A 25,738-nucleotide genomic window follows, 5' to 3' on the forward strand; every position below is an offset into this window, starting at 1 on the left:
CTTATTAGAAATCAACATCATCGTAGGTATCGGGGAGAGAGAGATGAGAGACTCAGAGAGAATCAATATTGTATTATTTCCTTAATCAGGACCAGCAGGGCATAAGCTGAGTTCCTACAGTAATCATGAAGTTGTCTGGGGCCAGAGCAGCAGCAATGTATGCATTCTAATCTTGTGTTTTGCCATGCTGCCCATGGCAGCCATCTTGTGCTATGCAGTACCCCCTGTGGCAGCCATTTTGTGCCTATCACCAACAACACTTTGTCAAAATTTGAAATATGCCAATTGGTCCAAAAAAGGTTGGCAGCCCCTAATCTAAACTTTCACTCAATAGCTGACGCAAAGAGTAGGAACAATTCATATTCTCTTGTAAATCTAGCAATGCCAACCTATGTGGTTAACTTTGAATTAACATGTGCATTTCTTAATTTGCAGAAAATTTATAACTTCATGGACTATTAAACAAATGGTTATATGAATGATTCTTCGTATCTGAAGAAGTGTGCATGCACACGAAAGCTCATACCAAGAACTGACTTAGTTGGTCTTTAAGGTGCTACTGGAAGGAATTTGTTTTGTTTTGGTTATATGAATGGTTATGAATGACCGTGATCAGATGTATGCTTACAAATGGCAGGGAGAAATAATGTAAGCAAACTGCATCAAAGTTGCGAAGTGCGCTGTCAAAGGAAAAAAAAAATGTTTGGTTATCACATAGTTTCTATTCCTTTTCATATATAAACACGGTTGAATTGAGATATCTCTTTGCTTATGTTAGAGAATATGACATGCAACAATTGCATAAACTTAAAGCAACAATAAACACTTATGTAAACGTTTCTGAATATGCTAACCAAGTGTTGAAGTGTATACACCAGAATTATGACAAGTATTACAGATATGGAATTATGTACAGTAACATGCATTGTTTAGATTGAGGACCATACATAAAAGGTATTGTATCGTATCAATACCATTTAGAATTTATAGGAAGCGGGGAGGTGGGAAGCAGGAAAATAAAAACATGTACTTCATACACTCTAGACTGTGCTATGAACTATGGGTATTGTTCTACCATATGTCTCATTGTTTGTGTTAGCAATAATGTCACACATGGCTGCATAAAAATTGTCGTGTTTCTTTTGGCCTCTTGCTGCTTTTAATTTTTCTGTCAGTTTTCTCCCAATAATGCTGTTCAGTAAATTGCATTATACCATTGATCCGTAGTTAATCGTAGAATCGTAGAATTTTAGAGTTCGAAGGCAGTTGGAATCATTACAATAATTGTAATGATTTCCATTTCCGGGCAATAGTTTTTGCAGCAGTTATTTCCCACTGGTGTTTTATTGATTGAAAATAAATATTGTGGGTGCAATCTGCAACATGTTCTTGACACCGTAATAGTGCGTTAGTGGTGGGTTTATTCTGCTTCAGTTTGTTCTGCGATGCTTCTCCAATGCCACATTATTGCTGTAAGGGGGGGCTATAGCACAACATAGGCAGAACAAAAATTAATAGGAACATTTGTGGTGTAAAGTGTTACAGGAATTTAAATTACTACACATGACTAAGTTAGGTCCATTAATGTCAGCTGGTCTAGCCTGAGTAAAACTTATTTGAATGCCACTCATTACAATAATGCCTTTATGCAATATTTCTCACATATTGTGCCATATCAATGGAATTATTGGATTCCCAGGCATTTGGTGCTTCAGTGTCTGGAGTTGCTGACTGCATTGCTGCTTTCTATATTAAAGTACATAATGTTTCAAGTCAGGTTCATCAATCAAAATTTTCCATTGCAGCAGAGGGAGGGAGTAAAATGCACTGTTGAATGCTTTTATTCATTTGCCTTTCTTTTCTTTTTTAAAAAGATAATACTGCATTTAGCTTGCTGGTATAACAGGGATTTAAAACAGAACCTGCAACCAGTTTTTAAATGATCCATATGTTAGTGACATCAGGGCTGGATTCCCATTCATGGAATTTCAGCCACCCAGTTTTGGGTAGCTTCATTAAAACAGTAAGGCTGCTGCCGGCACTGGTTTGCTGAAATTTACTGCTCTGAAATCTGGTGACCGGTGCGATGGCTTCATGCGAATGATTAATTTATTGATTTGCATCCAAGCACTTTCCCCATATTTCTAGTTCGCTTCCTGCTGCCTACCTATAAAGTGTTCCTTGGCTGACAGGATGATTTATTTTGGACATAGAAAACAATAATACTGTATCGGTTCCTTAGCAATAGCTAACTAGGCAAATGTTTGGTTTGGCCATTTTCTCAGTGCAGAAATCCCCCCTCTTCCTATTTTGGGTTTCAGCATGTTTTGCCTTGGCTTTGCTTATCTTCCTTCTCCCCACCCCCTCCCCAGCGTGGTTTGCACAGAACTGACTAGAAGGGAGGCGGCAGAGGAAGAGAGAGCATTCCAGAGGATGCCAGGATATCTTGTCTCTGATTGGCTGACCACCGCTCAATGGCTGGTGGAAGAAGGAGTGAACCTTTCAGTCTGCCTTGACGGAGCTGAAATAACAGAATCCCGATCACAGGTAATTCAAGGGGGTGGGGGAAGGGAGAGAGGACCGAGCAGATGGTTTTGTTGTTCTTGTTGCACAAGTCCTTGAGCATTGTCTGCGTCGTATAAAATGCTTGCGTGCGCATTTGGTGTAGCCTGCGCAGTGCTAATGGCTTTCAGGCAGTTTAGCAATTTGCTAGTCTTTCCTGTGTGTACATCTCTTCCAGTAAGCAATCCATATACAGTAAAAATCTGTAGCTCATCCAAATCTCTCTGGCAACTTTCTTAACGTGTGAGCTAAGCTGTCAGTCTTAAGTGAAGGCGGAGCAGTTAGGGGACACAGATAGCGAGGTGCACAGTACAAAGCTTTTGCTAGACTGTGGATATTATGATCGCGGCAAAAAGACAAGTGCTGGGAAATCAAAAGAGTGTTTCTTTAGGCCTAGGAAAAAAGGCACTGCATTTGATGTAACGTTTGGTCAAGATATGGGCTCTTTAGGCTGTTAATTCAGAAATGTGCCATTGGAAGAAGTGAGGAAACAACTAGTGGTCAGTGGCTTTAAGGGGTTTCATCGTGCTTTCAGTTTTTGAATGAATATCCCATTCCCTCATAATTCATAAGGGAAATGAAAATACAATCCTTTTAGTTGCCCTATTCAAAATAAGGCATTTAACAGTTTAGTGTACCGCTTAGTGTGGATTACTATTGATTTGAAACACCACAGATTTTCTAGCACTGATATTTCAGTGGCTAAAACCAGCGGAAAAACACATCAGCTCGCCATGTTTGCTGTGAGGTGCACTAATTTAAATCATGGCAATGGACAATACTGGTTCAGTGGTTAAAATTGGGTTATTGTGCAACCACATGTACTGGGACAACATACACTGACCTACATAGCGTTCCTAGGAGCGCTGTCAACTCCTGGTATAATTTGGAGTGGGAGCTTATATCTAATGCTGCTGCTAACACCAAGGTTGCAGGTTTGATCCCTGTATGGGATAGCTGCATATTCTTGCATTGCAGGGGGTTGGACTAGATGATCCTCAGGGTCCCTTCCAACTCTACAAGTCTGTGAGTCTATGAATGTGCCTGTATAGTGTCAAAGAGCTGCCTATTAAAATGGACACAATATTGTACTGTATTGCATCAAAAGAGTGAATATTTTAGAGAGAAAAAATCATGCAGCAGGAAGCTGAAGATGTGAAGTGAAATGCACTCCCTTTCTGTAATGGCATTTCTCGGTACTGAAACTGGTGCATTTCCCAGTTAATGTATCAAAATCAAAATGCTGATGGGAAACATTCTATCTATGAATAATAAATTAAGGAAAAACAAATGCACAAGGATGTACAATTCATATGAAGAGTGATTCTGGTGGGCATGCACAGAAATACTGCAATGAATCCCAGCTTTAAATATGAAGGTGGTCCTCATTCTTTAATCTTTTTCTGTGTGCCATAACATAGTAATAGATCTCATGTTTTGCATACAAATGGTCCCATGCCAAAGATCCCTTGTATCACCCACCTAATACAATCTGTTTCCAGAGGTAGGATGGGATCTTCACCCAAGAGAGCCTCTGCCCCTCAAAACAGACAGTAATGGCTAGATGGACTGACTACAGTGGTACCTCGGGTTAAGAACTTAATTTGTTCCAGAGGTCCGTTCTTAACCTGAAACTGTTCTTAACCTGAGGTACCACTTGAGCTAATGGGGCCTCCTGCCGCTGCAGCCGCGCGATTTCTGTTCTCATCCTGAAGCAAAGTTCTTAACCCGATGTACTATTTCTGGGTTAGCGGAGTCTGTAACCTGAAGCGTCTGTAACCCAAGATACCACTGTATAAGTAAATTCTTGCAAATGACACAGGCCATATTATACATTATGCAGGCCAGAACACCAGCACTGGTTGTATAGTTCTCACTCAATTAGGCACTGCAATGTACAATGTTGCACTGCACACCTATTGTTTTCAGCCCAGGATTACTCTGTGGGCAGGGTTCAACTAATGAGCTCTCTGGAAGTCAATGCAAAGACCTCTCTGGAAGTCAATGAAATGGCACAACATGGCTCTCCGACTTCTCCGCCTACGCACCTCTGTATCCTCCCCTTCCCAATTTGTTTGAGGGATCAAGAGAACCTCCTGGAACAGAGTATGGGGGAAGAGAGGGCAGATCATTCCACCAGGCAAACAGAAATGCTTTCGCTCATGGCGTGATGCGCTTCGCTCTACTTTGAATGCCTCCCTTTGAGCCTGGGAAAGCTGCCTGCTATCATCTGTACTATGCATAGTCTTTGCTGCTACTTCTTTTTAATGTATATAGAGTATTCTGTCTAAAAGAATATTCACATTTGCAAAGTATTGCACACATGCACACACACACACACACACACACACACACACAGTATTTTGATAAATCTTTATCTTCTTCTGTTGCTGGTTCAATAGAAGGGAGCTCCTAGTGACTTACAGTATATGGTAATAATCCTTAGAGCAGCCTTGACCAACCTGGTGTTTTCCAGGGGTTTTTGACTTCAAGCCAGTCATCCCAGACCATTGTTGATGCTGCCTGGGAGCAAAGGAGTTTCAGGCTGGATCTAGACACATTTAAAAAAACATTACAGGAAAACACGTTATAAAGCTCATAATGTAAAAAAGATTGAGAGAAGTCTAAAAGAAAAAATCCCACAAGGAGAAGAAAAAATCTGGGTATGAAAGTATTTAAAGGACATTACCCCATCCCTCACCACATAAACACACATGTGGGAGAAGTGTGGGAGGGCAATTAAATATTAAAAAATATATTGGGGGGACCCAGCTAAATATTAAATGTGATCATTATTTAGTATTTCTGTTAAACTCTGTCAAAAGCAGTGGTCCAATACTTGTTCAAAATCCTGGCATTTCCCTTCCCCTTTCTGCATTCCCCCCCCCCTTTCATATGCCAACTTTTTTTCAATTTACAGATAATTTTAATGGATCCCCCCATTACTTATAATGCTTACCTTTTTTTATATTTCAAATGCCTTTAGTAGTATTTAGTTTAACATTTATCTGTTCAGAGTCAGGCTGCGTACACTACCCCATTCGTAGCACCAAAAAATAAACAAACAAACACCGTTTTCCTCAATCAGGAATAATTCATGCTCATCTGCAATCTAGATCCTGGCATCCTCAAGGGTGGGTGTGGTCACCTGATATGCTTGATTAGCTTATCCATATCATTTCCTCCCTGCACCTGCCCCAGGTGAGAGAGGAAGGAAGTGGTAATTCCACTCTTGGTATATTCTCACCCCCAATGCCATTGGACAGGTGTGGCTCCATTGCCAGGCTCACTGCTTCCCCATTTTCAAGTGGACACATTGTAGTAGAGTAATGCAGAATCGATCTGCAGCGAGCTTTTATTTTCAGAATGAAACCTGTCCCTCAAGAAGCGCATTTTAGGGGCAACAAATATGCATTAGGTCCAGATTGTGTGCGGGGTGGTAGTGGTACTCGATTTCCATTGATTCTAGAATAAAATGACATGTGTACACAGTCTGTGAGCCTCTTCTCTGACTCCGCTTCTCTTCCCAGCAATTCCCAAACTTGGCTCTCCCACAAGCCCGAATTCAGTGAATAGACGCCGTGTGGGAGCAGCTCCCGTAATCAAGAGAAATTGGTAGAAACAGATCTTAGTTCAACGCATATTTCAATTATTCAGTTTCCTTGGAAACCTTCTACTGCAGATGGATTTGCCTTTCTATGGCTAAAAATATCCACCTAGCCCCTCTTACAATAACAAGGAACCGAGAAGATGCAGAACGGGAGCTACGCACAGCATTGCCACGCTAATTTTCAAAGTTCTTTAATAATTGTGTGAACCACAGACCTGTAATTTCTTATCCTGAGCTACCTTTCAGTGCTGCTGGCAAGCATTCATCCGCCTTGTAGAATGGAGATAAGCCCACCAGCCTTGGCTTCAGTTCCTACTTGGGAGGGTGGGGAGGGAAGGAAGGGAGTGCTTGTGTGGGAGGCTGGGAGATAAAAGGTTCCAGTAGCTGTGAAAGTGGGTGGTAAATGTAGAAAAGGGAACTACTGCAGCTCTCTGAAATCCCTGCATTGCTCCTCTCACACAAAAGATGCCCACTTCCATTCATTTAAGCAGCAACAAAGTTAAGCTTTGTCTCAGACCCTTTAATATTTGTGTGTGCGTTTGTTTTGGCTAAATGGTGACAGTTTTCTTCCTGCACAATGCAGAAGGTTTACCGATTTACAGTGGTACCTCGGGTTAAGTACTTAATTCGTTCTGGAGGTCCGTTCTTAACCTGAAACTGTTCTTAACCTGAAACACCACTTTAGCTAATGGGGCCTCCTGCTGCCGCCGCGCCACCAGAGCACAATTTCTGTTCTTATCCTGAAGCAAAGTTCTTAACATGAAGCACTATTTCTGGCTTAGTGGATTGTGTAACCTGAAGCGTATGTAACCTGAAGCGCATGTAACCTGAGGTACCACTGTAATTCCTGTCCGGAGGGAGTTCTTGCATTTTCTGCATGTGGGTTTTAATAATATTTGGGTTTGATCCAAACTAAGGCCTGGGAGTAACAGTAGACACAGTTAGGATTGCATTGTTAGTCACTGTTAGACCAGAGGCAAAATGACCACTGGGAGAAGGACAGAGAGAAAAACGCCATGGTACACCTATCAGCACAACTGGACACCTTCATCCATCTGCCCCAGCTGCAACAAAACATATCTCTCCCGTATCAGTCTCTACGGCCACAGCAGGCGCTGTAACTCTCCAATGGTTTGACTTCAGACCCAAAGGCACACTCTTCCATTGTATCTTGAGACAGATGGATACCAACCATACATTAGTCATGCCTAGAGAAGACCCACTGCAAAGAACGTTAGCCGGTCATCCCTTTGATTTCAGTATTATTATTATTATTATTTACTATTAGTTATTAAATTTGTATACCAACAATCAGTAGAGCTACTTAGGATGACTAAGTAGATGTGACTACGGTAAGTCTGGATCCAATAAAATAGGGACATTTAACTTCATTTATTTCAGAGGGGTTACACACACAATGTTATCTTTCATTGATCCTGCTCTTTATTGATTTTTAAGTACTTGTAAGGCTGAAATCCTACAGTAAGGAGGAGGCGGGGGCGGGGGGAGAGTGAAGGCAGGTGCAGCACCTACTTCAGCACCCTGCTAGACTTCTGCCAGGAGGTGAAAGTAAAGGTGGAACAGTGCTGTTGCTTTTCTCTGCCCTTTTCCTTCTCCCTACCCCACCCCACCCATTTCTCTCCCGCTGGAAACCATGAGTCACTGAAAGAAGTCTCTTCACATATTAGATTAGATATAGAATTTTCTCTGAAATGCATTCCTGAGTGGAATGTTGATCCTTTCAAATCAATGAGAGCATTGCTACCGACTTCCAAATGAGAAAGGATTGCAGCACCTTGGTCTTTTTTAAGCAAAAGGTTTTGTTCTTGGAAGAATTAAGGCTGCAGTCCTGTACCCTGTTACCTGGGAATAAGTCCCATTGGACTGCACAGGTATTTTGAAAGTGTGTCATGGTAGAAATAATTCATACTTGGGCGGTTTTTATAGAGAGAATGGCCACTATTTTATTTCCTCCCTGTGAAGGACCGTGTGTGGATATATTTTATGATTTTCAGCATGTCACGTGATTCACTAAACCCACTATTAATTATAATAGGAAAGTCATTTAATTAATTAATTTATGTTTCTACTGCAAGCAACACTGCAAATAATTATTTGTTCTATATCCCTGTCCAATGATATTGTAATATATCATGTTCTATTTGATTTAGGTAGACTAAAGCCACTCTGGAAATGTTTTTTAAAAATAATAATAATAAAGAGGCAGTTCATAAATGTTTTGAACAAATGAATATAATGCTAAAATAATTGCTCATATATATATGTTTATAATGTTCCCCTGGTTTTTTTTTTTTTTGCTAAAAGTCTCATTCCAATGAAGCTTGCAACTCCTCGGCAGCTCATTAGGATTACAAACAAGTGGTTTAGAAGATATATAAAATATATATAATACTGCCGTCTTTTCTCAAGTCTAATGTGCCATTGAATCTAATGTGCACCTTAATTTTTGCAATGTAATTTTGCCAAAAAAGGTGAGCATTAGATTCAAGTAAATACTGTAGTTTCTGATTAACTACAATAATTGCACTTAGTAGTTTTTTCTTTGTTAAGGAACTGATTGACACTATATGCCAAATACCTGTAACTGGATTATAAGGTTCAGATATCTAGTTTGGCTCTTTCTGTAAAAGCATTATAAATTAACAAGGCATCTCTCTCTTCAAAAACAGCATCATGTGTTGCATAGCAACCGATGTAAAGCAAAGGCAGTTGAAACAAGGTATTTTTCAATGCAAACCAGTACAGTGGTACCTCTGGTTACGTACTTAATTTGTTCTTAACCTGAAGCACCACTTTAGCTTATGGGGCTTCCCACTGCTGCCGCACCGCCACCGTGCAATTTCTGTTCTCATCCTGAAGCAAAGTTCTTAACCCGAGGTACTATTTCTGGGTTAGCGGAGTCTGTAACCTGAAGCGTATGTAACCTGAAGTGTATGTAACCCGAGGTACCACTGTCTCTGGAAAGCTAAACTTCAACAAATGGAAACAAGTCAGTGTCATCAAAGCCTGATGATTACAGAGGCTTTCCAAAGTGATAACAGAAACAGCTTAATATACAAAATTAGGGATACGCCAACAATAAGTAACACTGATGACATTACTAGGTTCCTATGGAACACATGGAGCGATGTTTTATGCTATCCACTGTGGATTCATCAAGTGGCTTAGATGTTAGCAACAGGAACAAAAAAAAACTAAAGGACCAGTTCAGTTGGGGACAAACAAGAGAAGAGGAAGAAAAAGGTGTTCAGAAGTGGTTTCCCAGTGGCTGAAGAGAGGGAAGTGAGAAAAGAATGGGTTGGTAAGGCATATTTATTCAACTAACAATGAGGGGAGGGGTTGGAGGAGAAAAGAGTAGAGAGGAATGGGGAAAGCAGAGTTTATTGTCTAGTAGCTACGATTTCACAATCCCCATGATGCAGTCAAGGAAAAGGAAAGGATGGTCTCTGGATAACGTGGCACCTAGTAATCACAGGGATGGGAGGTTGCAGGGAATAGGATCAGATTTTTAAAAGTATTTCTAAAGTTTGTAATAAATTTGTAATAAGTTTACAATACAGGGACAGGATTTTTAAGATGCTACTTGTGCCCCAGGAGATAAAGCTGATCTGTTTACAAGCATGCTTCCTGGAGAAATTGTTGTCTTGTGGTCACCTTATTGTGACTGCAGCTGTACCTGAACACCTTTAGTGCTGTACCAGCAAGTACAAAATAACCCCTCTGCAGCACCACAAATCCAACTCAATGGTGTAACATTGGAAAATGTCAGTCACTTCTCCTACCTAGGTAGTTATCTTTCCACAAGGGCCAACATTGATGCCGAAATCCAGTATTGCCTGAGCTCTGCGAGTGTGGCTTTCTCCTGATTGAAGTGCAGAGTGTTTGAGGACCGGGACATTCGCAGGGAAACCAAAATGCTTGTTTACAAAGCTATTGTACTACCAACCTTATTATATGCTTGTGAAACATGGACCACTTATAAATGCCATCTCCAACTCCTCGAAAGATTCCATCAACGGTGAAGCAATGATTCTTCAGCATCAACTTTGTTAGATTGGTCATGTTGTGTGGATGCCTGGTGATCGTCTTCCAAAGCAACTACTCTATTCCAAACTTAAAAATGGAAAGCGTAATGCTGGTGGTCAACAAAAGATGTTTAAAGACTGTCTCAAAGCAAATCTTTAAAAATGTAGTATAAACACGGACAACTGGGAAACACTGGCCTGCGAGTGCTCCAGTTGGAGAACAGCCTTTACCAAAGGTGTCATGGGCTTTGAAGACACTCAAACTCAGGAAGCAAGGGAGAAACATGCTAAGAGGAAGGCACGCTTGGCAAATCCACACTGTGATCAACTCCCACCCAGAAACCAATGTCCCCACTGTGGAAGGACGTGTGGATCCAGAATTGGCCTCCACAGTCATTTACGGACTCATTGTTAAAACCATGTTTATGGAAGACAATCTTACTCAGCTACGAGTGATCATCAAAGAAGAAGAATTCCTGAACACCTACATTTGCATTAATGCAATGCTATTTGTATTGCAATACACATACTTGCTGTTTTTGTTGGCTATGTGTATTTAACAGGCTATTAAGCCAAGACTCGCAAACTGTGATTCTCAAGCCTCATTCCCTTGGTCTGTGGCATGTCTAGGTTTGTGGTTGAAGATGGGATATGGCATGTCCATCACACTGAATAGCCATATAGATTTGTAATTGCATTCTTATTGCTTCTTTTATGTCTCATATTGTGGTCTATTGTATTACTATTTGCATTCTGTGGAATTTCAGTTGCTACAACAGGCATGGAGTGTGTGTCATGAAGACCTCAGCAATTTTCAAGTGGTGGGAAAAGATTGGGAACCACTGCTCTGAGCTTTGCAGGTTGAAGTTATATAGAATGATGAAGTTATCCTATGTGTGGTCAAAAGCAAGGCATGGATTTGTCAGTGTTTTCTGTTCACCTAGAAATCATACAAAGCCAGTAGTATGGAAAAATATCAGACTCGGTTTTCTAATGTGGAAAGGGAGCTAACTCACTATAAGTATTTTCTTTTATAAAATATCCCAGTGTCTTGAACTGCAGGCATCAGAAATTAACTTTCACATCATTCCCTAGATACCAGTTTATGATATAAAATTACTGGGCTGTGAACATGGATTTTGTGCGACTCAGTACTTCACAACAATGCTTTATATGTAACATCTGGTTCATGCATTCATCTGCTAATAATAATGTTAATTTAGAAAAGAGTTCATTTCTGTTCTGAAGCAAACATGTTCAGCTTCTAGATAACTTTACCTGGATTTTTTTTCTATTCATTTGGTGCATTTGAGGCCAAACTGAGATGTCAAACTGTGACTCATTCCGTGTTTCAAAGATCTGGCTGTTAAGCTTTCTATCTCTTACTATAATTTTCTTCAGGAAAAAACCAACCCTAAACAATGTTATGACTGGATCGTAGAAAAAAAAAGGAGAGAATTATTTTAAATAATTCACTAGTGGGTGTACCCATCTGTGTAGTAGTCATACAAAGATGCCATTTTCCTTAACTGACTCTCTAACAAGGCTTATCTGCATTAGTAGTTTTCATTCCAAGAAACGTTTAGCAAGGAGACAATAGCTGCACTTAGCTAATCCTTAAAAAAAAATCAGTTGCAGAAGTTAGGCGATCAGTCATATTGGTTCGACTTCCAGTAGTCATCTTATACAACTGTATAAAACTTTTTTAAAAAAAATAATAATGGAAATAGTGCAGAATTTACTCTGCAATCCTTTGGATGTTTACCTCAGAAGAAGTGTTATTCTGTTCTTACACCCAAACATGCATGCCTAGTATTGCATCCTTAGTTCATCCAGACACCCAATTCCATTCCCCTCTTGGTTTTCCATTCCACCCCACCCCCCAAAAGGTGCCCACCTAGCATGCTCAGTCATCTTTGTTTTTGTTTTTTAAGGCGGGGTTTCCTCTAAGATTTTTGTGCTTTGGCAAATTTTGTAGATTCCCCAAGCCTGTTTGATGCCTCTCCTTTGTGCCTGTGTCTTTCCATTTTGGGTACATAAAAACCCTTACTCAGAAGAATTGAGATTGCTATTTGCATACAATATAGGACATATTTTTCCACATCATGTTTCGTAATGATTTAATGGCTATCTTTGATTCTATTAACTTTAAGTGCATTTTACGTTGGGCAAACTGTGGAATGTGAGGGTTAGTTCAGGTAAAAATGAAGGGACAAAGCAGCCTTCTCACAAATCTTACGCTAGCTGTCTTCTGCCATAGCAAGTTGTGGCTTCCTCTGAGAATCTCTCTGTGTGACAGATTCCTGGAAGACAACGTGCCATTTGCATCAGTGAGTAAATGTGCTTGGAGAGGTGTGCAAAATGCTTCAGTCTCTGCTTTTAATGTTCTTCAGCAACACTTTTTTTATGTGTGCTGCACTGAGGAGATGACCTGTGTGTGATTGTGAGTCACACAGGCAGTCTTTGAGCACTTGGATGATGAGTAGCGTGAGGCACACTTGAAAGCCGGGAACCTCCTCAGTATTGTCAGCTCGTATGAGTGAGGTAGAGCAGGGCGGCAGACTGTTTGAGGGCAAGTCTCATGCAGCAATCTGGGAGCTAGGACTTCAAAGCCTGATTTTGTTGAGACAGAACCCATTGCTGGTTCCAGCATCAATCTATGTAACATACCCCTTTGCAGAAAGATTTAATGATGCCTGAAGGTAAGGTCACACAGTCTAGGGCAGGGGTAGCCAACAAGGTGCCCTCTGGGTGTTGTGCACTCACATCAGCCCCAGTCAGCATGGCCAATGGTCAGGGGAGCTGTAGCTCACCAGAGGACACTTTGGTGCCTACTCCTAGTCTAGGTGGAAAACTATCCTTTTCAAGCGAAGAGGGAAATCCTGGCTCTCCTCATCCAATGAGGAACTGAAACTCATGACTCTGTTTTTTCCAAAGGCTTTTGTTTCCAGATTTGAGTGGTACATAAAGTAGACACTCACAGATTGCAAAGCTCAGTGGTGAAGTGGAAACGCAAAGGCATGGCTAAGTGTAAGCTAAGACATTCGACTAACAAGGAACATGGCCTCTGCACCTTCCTTTTGTAGGGCTGGGTGGTACATCATTTAGCACAGCGAACAGCTAGACCCCGAGACTGGGCAAATAGGCAGGCCCTCCTTCTAGCCATTGGTTAGGTGAGTTATGTGTGCACTGACATCTCTGTGTCCAAGGTGACAAAGGTGGGGTGGGTGTCCCTTCTAGCTCCTGTTTTCAACTGATGGTTCATTGAAAGGATTTTTTCTGAAATCGTGTTCGTTTCACCACCCATGCTGCAAATGCCTCACAGGCTAGAATACTCTTCTCACTCCCAAGAACAAAACTCAGCCTTATGAGATGTGATGGCATTGCAGCCCACGTCTTCAAACATCAGTTGTGTTCCATTGCTGCAAAGCAGGTGGAGAAGTGATTTGAAGCAGAAGAGTGGCAGGTGGGGAAAAGGGGTACTGAACCCTTTGCTACTCACTGCTTTGGCTCATCATCCACCAGTCCCCAGCCAAGCTTACATTTGGTCTGGGAGCATGGCAGGGAGGAGACTGTGGTGAGCAAAAGTGGCACGTGACAAAAAGGTTGAGCTCCTCCCTCCCATCTGCCACTTCTCCCCTTTACATAACCACCACCTTACTTACAGCTGTATGGCAGACCCACCTCCATAGTCTGATGCCATCACATTTGTTTACCGCCTACATTTTTGCCTCTCCCATGTCTAACAACTGAAAACAAAGTTGGGAAGAAAGGTGAAGAGAAGTTAGGGAGAAGCATGTTGGTCTGAAACTATAGATTCAGGTGGAAACTCTACAGAGTTCAAAATCTTTCTGGTGTACTTGGTCTTCAAAGCAGCCGTTCTTCATGTCAGTCCCCTCAATCTTTATTTATCAAGGGAATGTCCTCTTCAGTTACCAGCTCCTTGTTCTACAGTCCCATTTGCAAGCTCCTGAAATATTTCATCCACCTTTCTCTGTTAGATGTTTCTCTTTCCCCATGATGTACCTGTTGCTGTGACACTATTTGGACCATTTCCTACTTCTCTTTTGTGTGATTACGAGTATGGCTAACGCCTGAAACATAAATCATTTATCCTGACTCAGATTTCAATGGTGCTCAGATTAATGCAAAGTGCTGTATAGATAGGTTGATATATTTTAACACAGGGTTGCATCCAAGTACATTTGCAATGGATGTGATTAATGTAAGTACGTACATCCATTTCAAAAGGGTGTATTTATAGCAAAACTTAGTTTGTAAATAGGTGGTTTATTGGGGACGTTAAACCCTTCATATCTTCTTTGAATATGCAGATTTCATCAATGTTAGTGTTAGATGTGTTTAATAAATAAATCCCAGCTGGTGTGACTGTGGTCAACAGAGATTATTAGTCTCATGCAAATTTCTCTTCACTCCCTCACATAGGTGACTATAGATAATCATTTACCAAATATCTAATAAAACTGTAGCAAGCATACAGGTGAAATGGGGAGCTGGTTATCTGTGTGCCTCCACCCATGCAAAGAAGACAGTTTGACCTACCACATCCTGACCTCTCTCAATTTTTAATTTGCCCTGGATCAGGAAAGGCTTGTCCTTTTTCGCTTTTACCATTACCTTTTCCTGCAGATATGTTTGGATCTTGCTGTTGTGTTGACTGATCTCATCCCAGAAAATAAAAATACATTTGCCAACTCTTTTTAACAAGATCCTTTAAAAAAATGGTGGATGGGGAGGGGGAGAGATTTGTTTATTTTCTGCTTAAGAGTCCACCAGCTTTCTTTTTTGTGTGTCCTGTGCTGCAGTCAAACCACAACCCTTCAGTTTTGATGTTGCAGCTGGTTGCCATGGAAATAATTGTGATTTCACAGGTTTAGTGTAGCATCCATTGCAGGAGACAATGAGGAACATTGGTTGTGTGGGAGACATGTTTAGAGAATGGGGAGGGCATGAAAATATTCTGAACATGCCTCATCTCAGGACCCTAGGGATCCCCTACCATGTCTTTCTCTGTCTCTCTGTCTCCTTCTCTCCTTTTGTTGTTGTTGTTTTTACTCCTTATAGTGACAGTAGCATCTCCTGCACAGCAGATACAAGAGCAACTTGATGTGTCTCACTGCTTCAGCTGCTCAGACAAAGTGATGTGGTTTCTCCCATCACTGCCTCCAGTATAAACATGCAGTTCTTTGTCTGCTGTCTCCATTAGCATTTTCTGCCTTGCATCCATGCCGCACAATTATTTTTCTTGGGGAATGTGATGCCAAGAGACGTCAGCTGGGTTATAATTAGCTATACGCTGGCAGCTCTCAAAAGCTACAGACAAGTGGCACTCGGGAAGGTGTAAAACCATTTATTCCTGTACATTTGAAAGTAGTGGAGAAATCATATTTTGTTTGCTGTGGATAACTGAGTTTGGTCTGTTATTGTTGTTCTTTCTGTTGACCTACATGAATATTGGGGTGGGGGACATTTAATTTTGACATAAGTCGTGGATTCTAAAAGCTAACAACCTCAATTTTGATTCCAGGTAATCCAGCTACTGTCACTGGGCACAATGGGCAATCATTAATTCCACGGTTGAAAGTTGTGCTTTTAAATGAAGACATGGATCTCTTATTTCACAAACTTCATCAAGTTTTTCCTTCATTTCAAAATTCCTTTTTTTTAAAAAAGAAAGAAACATATTCCTTTCAGAATTGTTTGCATATGGCAAAACACCCTGGCAAACTCAGAAATGATGGCCAGTCTTTATGACATAATTGTGACAGGCATGTCCTCTTTTGTGTGTGCCAGATTAATTGGTTTGTGGATCCTGTTCTAAGCGAACAGCTGGCCGCCTTGGTATAACTGCTGTTTTGACTGTGGAGCTATGATAAACTTGCCTCATATTGTAACCTTCTCTCTCTGACTCTCTCTGTCTCTCATCTATGCCGTCAGTATAAAAGTAGTTAATGGCAAAGGACACTTGGAGGCAAATGTTTATAAAATGATACATATTCAGACGTGGAGAAGAAACCAAGCTGCACAATTAAAGTTTATTTGAAGGTCTTGCACAACAAACCTGCTTTCTAAAAGAAATCGGAATAAATGTCTTTGTTTCAAGTTCAGACAATACCAGACTCTGTCACCACTTAGAAGGATATCGGTCTCTGCCATTCTCCGTCAATGCAACAGAATGTCAAAGCACACGTGCCACTTATCAGTGGGGTTAAAAAAAAAAAAGTCCTGAGGTAAAAGAACCTCACAATTAACAATACAGTGGTACCTCGGGTTACATACCCTTCAGGTTACATACGCTTCAGGTTACAGACTCCGCTAACCCAGAAGTAGTACCTCGGGTTAAGAACTTTGCTTCAGGATGAGAACAGAAATTGTGCAGTAGTGGCGCAGCGGCAGCAGGAGGCCCCATTAGCTAAAGTGGTGCTTCAGGTTAAGAACAGTTTCACGTAAAGAACAGACCTCCAGTACTTAACCCGAGGTACCACTGTAAAGTCAAGGGAAGGGGAACCTGTTTCAATAGTCAGAAGTTGGTGTGAGGCAGAGCCATTCAAGAGTGGCTGGATAGTCCAGAAGGCTGCATAATTCCCCCCTCTCATGTAGTCAATGTGAACACATAACAACAATTGCTTTAGTGCCCCCCCCCCAGTTATTGTAAAATAACTTTCCTAGAAGAGAATTTCCTGCTTCCACTCTGGGCTCTCTCCCCAAAGATAAATGAGGCCTGAATTTCTGCTAGTACATGTGCAAAATAGAAATCAGGAAGCCACAAAAAAAAGAAAAGAAAACCCCATTAGGCATTTGCACTCCAGGCTACTTGTAATCCCTCTCTTTTTCACTGTGGAATCTTGTGCATGTTTACTGTGTTCAGGAGACTTTATTCCCTAGAAAGGCAGTTGAGGATGGCAGCCTTGGAAGATCATGCCATATAAACTGTTTGGTGAGAGATTTGAATTATGTTAGCTTGCTATATATTTGCTTAATATAACAGATTACAAGTCAAATTGGGACAAGTCAGTTGAGACGCGGGTGGTGCTGTGGGTTAAACCACAGAGCCTAGGACTTGCCGATCAGAAGGTCGGTGGTTTGAATCCCTGCGACGGGGTGAACTCCCGTTGCTCGGTCCCTGCTCCTGCCAACCTAGCAGTTCGAAAGCACATCAAAGTGCAAGTAGATAAATAGGTACCGCTCCGGCGGGAAGGTAAATGGTGTTTCCATGCGCTGCTCTGGTTCGCCAGAAGCGGCTTCGTCATGCTGGCCACATGACCCGGAAGCTGTACGCCAGCTCCCTTGGCCTATAGAGCGAGATGAGCGCCACAACCCCAAAGTCTTCCACGACTGGACCTAATGGTCAGGGGTCCCCTTTACCTTTACCTTTACAAGTCAAATATTCTAACAACATAGTGATCAAATGAAGACTAGATGGTACAGTTCATGCCAGATTTCTGCAGAGTTAAAATAAAAACATTTTGATGGATAGAGATGAGCTGTAGAACACCTCCTGAGCGACCCCACCCCCACCGGAGAAAACCGGGGCCATGCTGAGTCGCTGTCTGCCCGTGCAAGGGGAGCCCAACCAGCTGACCCGACCCTTGGCAGGCAGAGAGGAGCATCGTGCTGGGGTGCCTGGTTTGCACCCCTCAAAAGTTGTAAGCCTGGGGCCATGGCTCCCCTCTGACCCTTCATGCTCTGCCCCTGCATCCTACTACTTTTATCCATTTTTAAAGTTGGGGAGCAAATTGTGGTGCTTCCACTTGCAGCCTGAACTGGTATAGTCCCTTCTGTTACCTATGGATTCTTCCAGCTCATTGCAGCCTCTAAGGAGTAGGCTAGGTCTACAGGGGAATATTGCATTGGGGAGATGTGTAAGCTTTAAGTGTGTTTATGTTCACCACCCAGATAAAGTCCTCCAAGTCTGAGAAAGGTGGGAGAGCTATGTCCTTGAGCTGGGACGGCTCTGGGATTGCCCTACCACCCCGTGTATTTCCTCCTAAGCCAACAAATAGTATTTTGCATAGTGGAGAGGAACATTTTGGGGGGAGGGATTACAGCTGGAGAGGGAAGAGTTAACATTGGCTATGGTATAAAGTTTTCAAGCCTAGTATCAGTGGGTGAGGGGAACCTGAGGGCACTATGACATAAAACAGCCTTTCTTGGGTAACCAAATACTCCATGTTAACATTGGACCCATTCAGACATGCGGCCGCAATCATAAATATGTGACTTATTGGGAAACAAATCCCATTGAATGCATGCAGTGGGAATTAACATCTGAATAAAAATGCTGCATACTTATATAGGCAAAAAGGTGAGCACGCCAGCCTCTTCAGTGTTGGAAAGACTGTTCCTCATTCATTGTTTTGCCTGCAATAGGATTGTGCAGTTACTTGGGTGGTAAGAACCATCACATGGTAGAAGAGCAGGCACAATTTTCTCCCCTCCACTGTGCAAATCATGCCCTGATGTGAGGTAGCCATTCCACAAGGATGCCAGATGAAACAGATGCCTGACCCATGCTATGCAATTCTTTCTCTTCTGAAAAGGAGCTGGAAGATCGCTCAAACTGGGCCTGTTTTCACAATTAGGTATTTGGGTATTATATGTTCGGGTTGCCATACTTCCAAGAGTAAAAACCAGCACACCCCAAAAGCTGTTGAGCTATACTATATGTAAGATTCCCTGTCGTGTAGGGGCACACCAAGTCCACTGCTGACTATTGTAGTGCCTGAGCCAAGCTGTAGAACTGATTGTTCCTGCCCAATTATTTGAGGAAGTATGTGTCTGAAACAAAACACGTACATGTTTGGTTTTTTAATTCCAGTTTGACCGTTGGTAAAAGTACCAGTCTCCAGGCAAAAACAGAAGCCAAGTATGTTTGTAAAAAAAACAAAAAACCCTCCAGCAATGACTTTGGAGATCTTGATAGCATGGTCAGCGGTCAAATGTTTTCATGCTTCATTTCTCCTGTTCCTCTGACAGGTACATGTGACAATGCTGAAGCTATGAGTGGAATTTTAATGAGGAACTTTGAAGAAGTTGGCGGCTCCTCAATCTTTTCTGTGTGGGAATCGGATGATGAAGTTTCTAGCGGCAAAAGCGCTGACGATGCTGATAGTGTCAATCTGTCCACTTCAAATCATTTTATTCGTAAGTAGCAGATGCCAGGCAAGGTGGATCCATGTTCTTTTTTAAAGTAAATTTTTTGGGCAATGTTTTCACTTTGGAATACACACAAACACACACACACACACACACACACATATATAGACTATACACTATATGTGTGTGTGTGTGTGTGTGTGTGTGTGTGTGTCTGTGTATGTGTATATATATCTCTATCTATCTACTTAATTGTTTACATAATCCAGTATAATAGGAACAGACAGCCTACCATAGACTTACAGTACAGATTTAAAAGTTATTAACAGAAACTTTCCAGGATTAAAAGTAAGGGGAAATGTCTGTGTGTCTTATGGTACCTTATGGTAGCACACACACCAGCTAGTGGATGTGTATTTCAGGATGCCAGTAACCCTAATTGTTTAACCCTATGCTTCAGAAATTTCACTCAGATGAAAGATTTATACTTTCCCCAAATAGGGTAAAATAAGTACTGCATAAGTACCGGTGCAACAGCATTCATGGTCAGGCTGTCCAAATGTTCCAAAAGAAAGTTCTGGAACCAGAATGAGGGGGGTGTCTGTGGGCTTCCAGATGGTGTTGGGACTTCAGCTCCCATCAGCCTCAGCCTGCATGGCCAACTGTTAATGGGAGTTAATGGGAGTTGTTGTCTACCAACATCTGGAGGGCCACAGGTTCTCTGCTTCTGGCGTGGAAAGATGGAACTTGCAGATATCAATACTCTCTCTCTCTCTCTCTCTCACACACACACACACACACACACACCGCCCCAAAAATTTCTAACACTGGAAATTAACATGTTGCAATGTGTTCCACACCGATTACCATGAGGTCAAGTATTCATTCTGTCATTGGCCCATCTGCTTATTCCTAGTCAACTTTCATTCTGATACAGTGGTACCTCGGGTTACATACGCTTCAGGTTACAGACGCTTCAGGTTACAGACTTCACTAACCCAGAAATAGTACCTCAGGTTAAGAACTTTGCTTCAGGATGAGAACAGAAATTGCATGGTGGCGGCGCAATGGCAGCAGGAGGCCCCATTAACTAAAGTGGTACCTCAGGTTAATAACAGTTTCAGGTTAAGAACGGACCTCCAGGAGGAATTAAGTTCTTAACCTGAGGTACCACTGTATTTGGATCATTGTCGTTAATTCTGCAAATGAGTTAGATAAATTTTAAAGCCTGCAGTTCAAGGAACTGAGCCTTTGGTTAGGCGTATGGCATGCTATATATCCACAAAAGCTTGCTGTGGGAATGTAGAAAATGGGATTAATAAAACTGTAGTATTCCTGCATCCCATTTGGAGGAAGAAAAAATTAGGAACATGTTTTTTTGCTGCACTGCACACAGTCAAGCATGCTGATTGTAACAGCGACTGATATTTTGCGTTTAATACCACAATGCTTTTAGATCTCAGAAACGACTTGGCTTTCCACTTAAATTCACCCAAGCATTTCCAACACAAAACCCCAGGCTAGTGAGTGATTTCCCAGCAGATCTTCCCCATTATGCCATTGCTATGTCACGACTGGCTTTCCAGTTTTTGCAGTTTCCATGACAACCATGATCTTTGATCTGCAAAGAATAATAATGCATCACTAAGAGGTATAAAACATTTTTTGGAACATAAAGTGTGGTTCCCTCAAAGGAATAGATTGCAGACAGCAGGGCACTTATCATTAATCAGTACTATAATTGCAAGAACGCTGTATAAATATGAATTCCTGTTGATGGCAGACAGCAAACCACATCCACTAATTTTCTAGGCTCCACAGAAAAAAACATTAAAAAAATATGGGAAGCCTTGTTACAGCAGCAACATCATTAACTGGCATTCAGCTACTGCTGTTAGTTGCTGCTGCTACTACTACTACTAACAATAATGAAAGGAAAGCAGGAATAAGGTGCAGGAATAAGGAGAGGCTGAGAAAGATTAAAGAGGCGACTGGGAAGTGTTGACAAGGTGTAGTGGTAGTAGATAAAACAGGTGAGTGTTTGCTGAGTATACGTTTTTGTGTATGTGTATTTATCCAAGACCATTTATATACTGTTTAACATATACGATGTATGGCAAGTGAAAAACACAAATTTCACAAAAATACACAAGAAAACCATCAATGTGAATGACTAAGAACAGCAAGAAAAAGCACTGGAATTCAATAAAGCCTAACAACATACAGAAGACGAGAGTTCAGCTTTAATGATGCCTCTCAGGAAGACCTAGGCCTGCCACCCAGTGAATTCTGAGAATTCTGAGATCACTGTGCTTCTCAGGAACCAGGTGAGATTCAGCAAGAGATGGGCAGGTAGAAACCAATTTATTCATAGATATATTGGCACCACTGCTTTACCAGATCCATCGGAAATAAATATAATTGTTGGCTCCCAAGCGTCATCAAAAACATATTCAAAAGTTAACCCATACACTTGAAAATGCATTGCATAATTTAGAATATTGAATAAATTGTAAGAGATTGTGATCTTCACATAGATATTTTATGACCGTTTCATAGCCATTGCGAGAAGGAGAATGTCTTCACACAACTTTTAATTTTTTTAGATTACAAATCTAAAGGAAATGTCACAGCACGTTCCGAAACATTTAAACAAATTTGTAGTGCAGTAGCATCACTGCGAGGCAAGTGCCTCAGACAGCTAACATTAAGAACAAGATTGCTGCTGGATCAGACCATAGGCCCATTTAGGCCAGCCTCCTGTTCTAACTGGCCAACCAGCCAATTTTTGGTGTCATGAAAATAGTTGGTTATTTATTATATTTTTATTCACAGAAAAAATGACAGTGGGTTTTATTTTGCCTCTGGCGCCAGAATTAACTTGATCAGATTTTGATGCTATGTATGGACCATTACTTGGGAGTGGCTTGCAATTTGCTGCTCTGCCCAAGCTAACAAAATTATATTGCATGTAAAGGACAACATTGCTTTATGTGTTTCCCAAATTCCTACACGTCTGCCTATATATCCTTCATTGTTTTACCTTCTGCCATACATTGGGTTACTTTTTATTATGGATTGCCATTCTTTGACAGTTTTCAGTTATGTTCTTGTAAGTAGTGATGTCTCAGTGCCAGGTAGGCTTTTGCACATTGTGAGGTGATAAGATACTTATATACTAATTTTTCAGGCAAACATTATTATATTGGTTTACAAAGAAATTACAAATAAATATCAGTTAAAATGGTATAATATAGCAGAGAATACAACTAGAAGGGTTGAAAATAAAGAAACCTGTTTCAAAACTACATCTCCCCTCCCCTCGGGGCAACATGATCCCCGAGTAGCTCTGTGATGGTGGCTGGAGAAAGGAAAGGGCCAACTCAGTTGGAACACCAGGAGCTAGAATAGCTGGCAATTTTCCAGGCTGTTGCGTATTCATTCTCTCCTCCCCTAAAGAGAAAGACAGACATTCTGATGTACAGTGGTACCTTGGGTTACAGACTCTTCAGGTTAGAGACGCTTCAGGTTACAGACTCCGCTAACCCAGAAATAGTACCTCGGGTTAAGAACTTTGCTTCAGGATGAGAACAGAAATAGCACGCTGGCGGCGCAGCAGCAGCGGGAGGCCCCCATTAGCTAAAGTGGTACCTCAGGTGAAGAACCATTTCAGGTTAAGAACGGACCTCCGGAACGAATTAAGTTCTTCACCAGAGGTACCACTGTATGTCAGTGTGATGCAATAGGTTGCATCAGAACGTCCTCCTCAAGACATTGAGGGGGTTGCCTGAGCCAAGAGGGAAAAATGAACTCTGGAGGTTTTCATAGAGTAGGTTTGAAGACTGGGAGTTTAAAAACATTGCACAACGATGGCCGAATGTGAAGTGGAACAATTGACTTATTTATCACTGTGGATTTGAAGCCAGCAGAGTTTCCTAAAAATATCTTTTAGGGTAACGCCTTGGGTGGAAGTTAGAGGTGCAAAAGGAAAGTGCCATGCCAGAACTTATCTGCTTATACAACTGAACAGCTAACAACTGTGGCATAAATATCTATTGTTACTGTAAGTGTAATAGTGAAAAAGTGAAATGTGAGATTGCACCAGAAAACTTTTCTGCAGGGTCCCTTTGATAGATAAAACATGTGATGCTGGTTTCTATAGATATATAATTACTCTGCTTCAAGGGTGTGTGAGGTTTTTATTTATTTTTTTAGAAACAGTATATTGCTCGGCGAAGTGCAGAACATTGCTTTTAATTAAATAAAAACTAAGGCTGCCGTCTTAAGTACACTTACTAGGGAGAGGGAGGGGGTTATTGTTTTGATATTGTTTGTATTTTGTTTTTGTAATTTGTGTTTTTATCTTGTATTTTTATGCTGTGAACAGCCCTGAGATCTGCAGATGAAGAGTGGTATACAAAGAATGATAATGATGATGATGATGATGTAATTAGTCTCATTAGAGTAAGTGTAATATACTTCTTAGAAAACTGAAGCTGAGCAAAAATGGCCTCTCAAAATTCTCCATTCTGTATGGTGGCAGTGATACAGGAGGGGGAGTTAATTTCATTCATTATTCTCCAGTGGAGGACAGAAATTTGCCAGCAGTTCAGGCAGAGCTAAAATAATACCCCCCCCCCTTATCTACTGAGTTGAATAGGATCCAAACTGCAGCAGTCTGATTGGTCCTAGAACAATAGGATCCAAAATGCAGCAGTCTGATTGGTCCTAGAACAATGCAGCAGTATGATTGGTTGGCAGGAACCACCCAATCATGCTCCAGATAGAAGTGAATCCACAACCTGATTGGCTTACAGTAGAATTCCGGAATTAGCCAATCATGTGCAGCCCATTGTGTAAATAATGTATATAAAACCGATACTTTGAGGGGTCATTCATTCATTCCTCCTCACCACTATGAGCTGAATAAAGAGCATGAAATCACTTTGCGACTCTGAGTATGTTTCACTGGCAATGAAGGTGGGATCCCGCTGAACTGACTGCCACACACAGCACCGCAGCACCGCCACCTGCCGCACCGCTGCCTTGCACCGTGTATCCAGGCTTCAGTTCCGGGACACAAGGAACTCAGAATGGCAACCGACAGCAGCTTCTCGCCGTTCAATCCAGCATCTGGAGACTGAGAAGCGTACGCCTCCCGTTTCATCTTCCTCCTAGAAGCCAAAGGGGTCACCGACGAAGAAGATGCCAAGAAGAGGGCAATATTCTTCAGCGTCTGCGGAGAGGAGACGTTTGAAATCGCCCGGGCTCTCCTTTTGCCTGAAGACGTCGCTACTGTTCCATACAAAACAATAATGGAACAGCTGAAGGGGCACTTTTCGCCGCAGCCTCAGTGGTGGCTTGTCGAAATGCCTTCTACGCAAAGCGGCAAGCCCCTGGGGAAACCATAACTGGATTTGTGACCTCTCTCCGCCAAGCCGCCCGGTTCTGCAACTTCTCAGAGCTGGAGAACATGCTTCGTGACCGCCTCGTCGGTGGCTTGAAGGATGAGAAGCTGCAACGACGCCTCTACGCTAAGAATGACCTAATGTTCCAGGTCGCTCTGGAGGAGGCCCTGGCAACGGAAGCTGCCAAGAGGTCAACGCAAGAGGCACGGCTGAGCCTGCCATCCCAACCGAGGGTCCACCACGAAGACCTCACCGACGACTCAGGATCTTACAGAGAGGAGGTGCACCGAGTACAGCAGCGCACTCAAGCAGCACACATACCACAGCTGCCTCGACGAGAAGGAGGGAACTGTGCAAGCTGCGGGGAAAGTCACGATAGGAGGACCTGCCGTTTCCGCAACGCAGAGTGCAAGCAGTGCAGAAAATCGGGACACATCACCCGGGTGTGTCAAGCTCGGCCCAACCGATGCCAGGCATCAGATGACCAATCCAAGAGCCCCAGGTCCCGGGGCCCAACACACCAAGGCAACTCGACGGAGCTCACGGACTTCCAGGTATACCAGTTGCCCCACCCCAACGTAGAGAAAATTTATGTAGAGGTACAGATAGAGGGGGCCCCATGCTGCATGGAGCTTGACACGGGTTCAACTCTATCCATAATCTCGGCAAGGACCTTAAGGAAACTGTGTCCTACTGGGGGTCCCAAACTCAGGCCGGCCCCATTCACCCTCCGGGACTTCTAGAAACGTAAGGTCCCCACACTGGGGGTGGGGACCTTCAGGGTGCAATACCGAGGGCGGATGCGGCAACTGGACTTGCTTGTGGTCAAGGGCCCCTACATTAGCTTACTGGGATTGGCATGGTTTGGACCACTGGGGCTAGCCGTCACCGGGGTGAACCACACTAGCTTACAAGTGGACGTGGACGCCATATGCAAGGAATTTCCGGGGGTTTTCGATGGGAAATTGGGACAGTATATGGCCCCCCCATTGCTC

The 25,738-nt window shown here is 42.2% G+C and overlaps 1 protein-coding gene across 2 annotated transcripts in view; it reads left to right on the forward strand.

Moving 5' to 3' along the window:
• Positions 1-2,416: 2,416 nt before the first annotated feature.
• The window catches only part of CSRNP3 (cysteine and serine rich nuclear protein 3), a 93,939-nt gene continuing 70,617 nt past the window's right edge, over positions 2,417-25,738 (forward strand). Inside the window, exons 1-2 of one of the 2 annotated variants that reach the window (XM_081871987.1) lie at positions 2,417-2,547; positions 19,216-19,383. In XM_081871987.1, the coding sequence (XP_081728113.1) occupies positions 19,239-19,383 (145 nt within the window). In that variant the 5' untranslated portion in view covers positions 2,417-2,547; positions 19,216-19,238. The remainder of the gene's footprint in view (positions 2,548-19,215; positions 19,384-25,738) is intronic. The other variant, XM_081871988.1, reaches the window with a different exon arrangement.

This window comes from Podarcis erhardii (assembly GCF_964252035.2).
Source record: "Podarcis erhardii genome assembly, chromosome: 1".
NCBI lineage: Eukaryota > Metazoa > Chordata > Lepidosauria > Squamata > Lacertidae > Podarcis > Podarcis erhardii.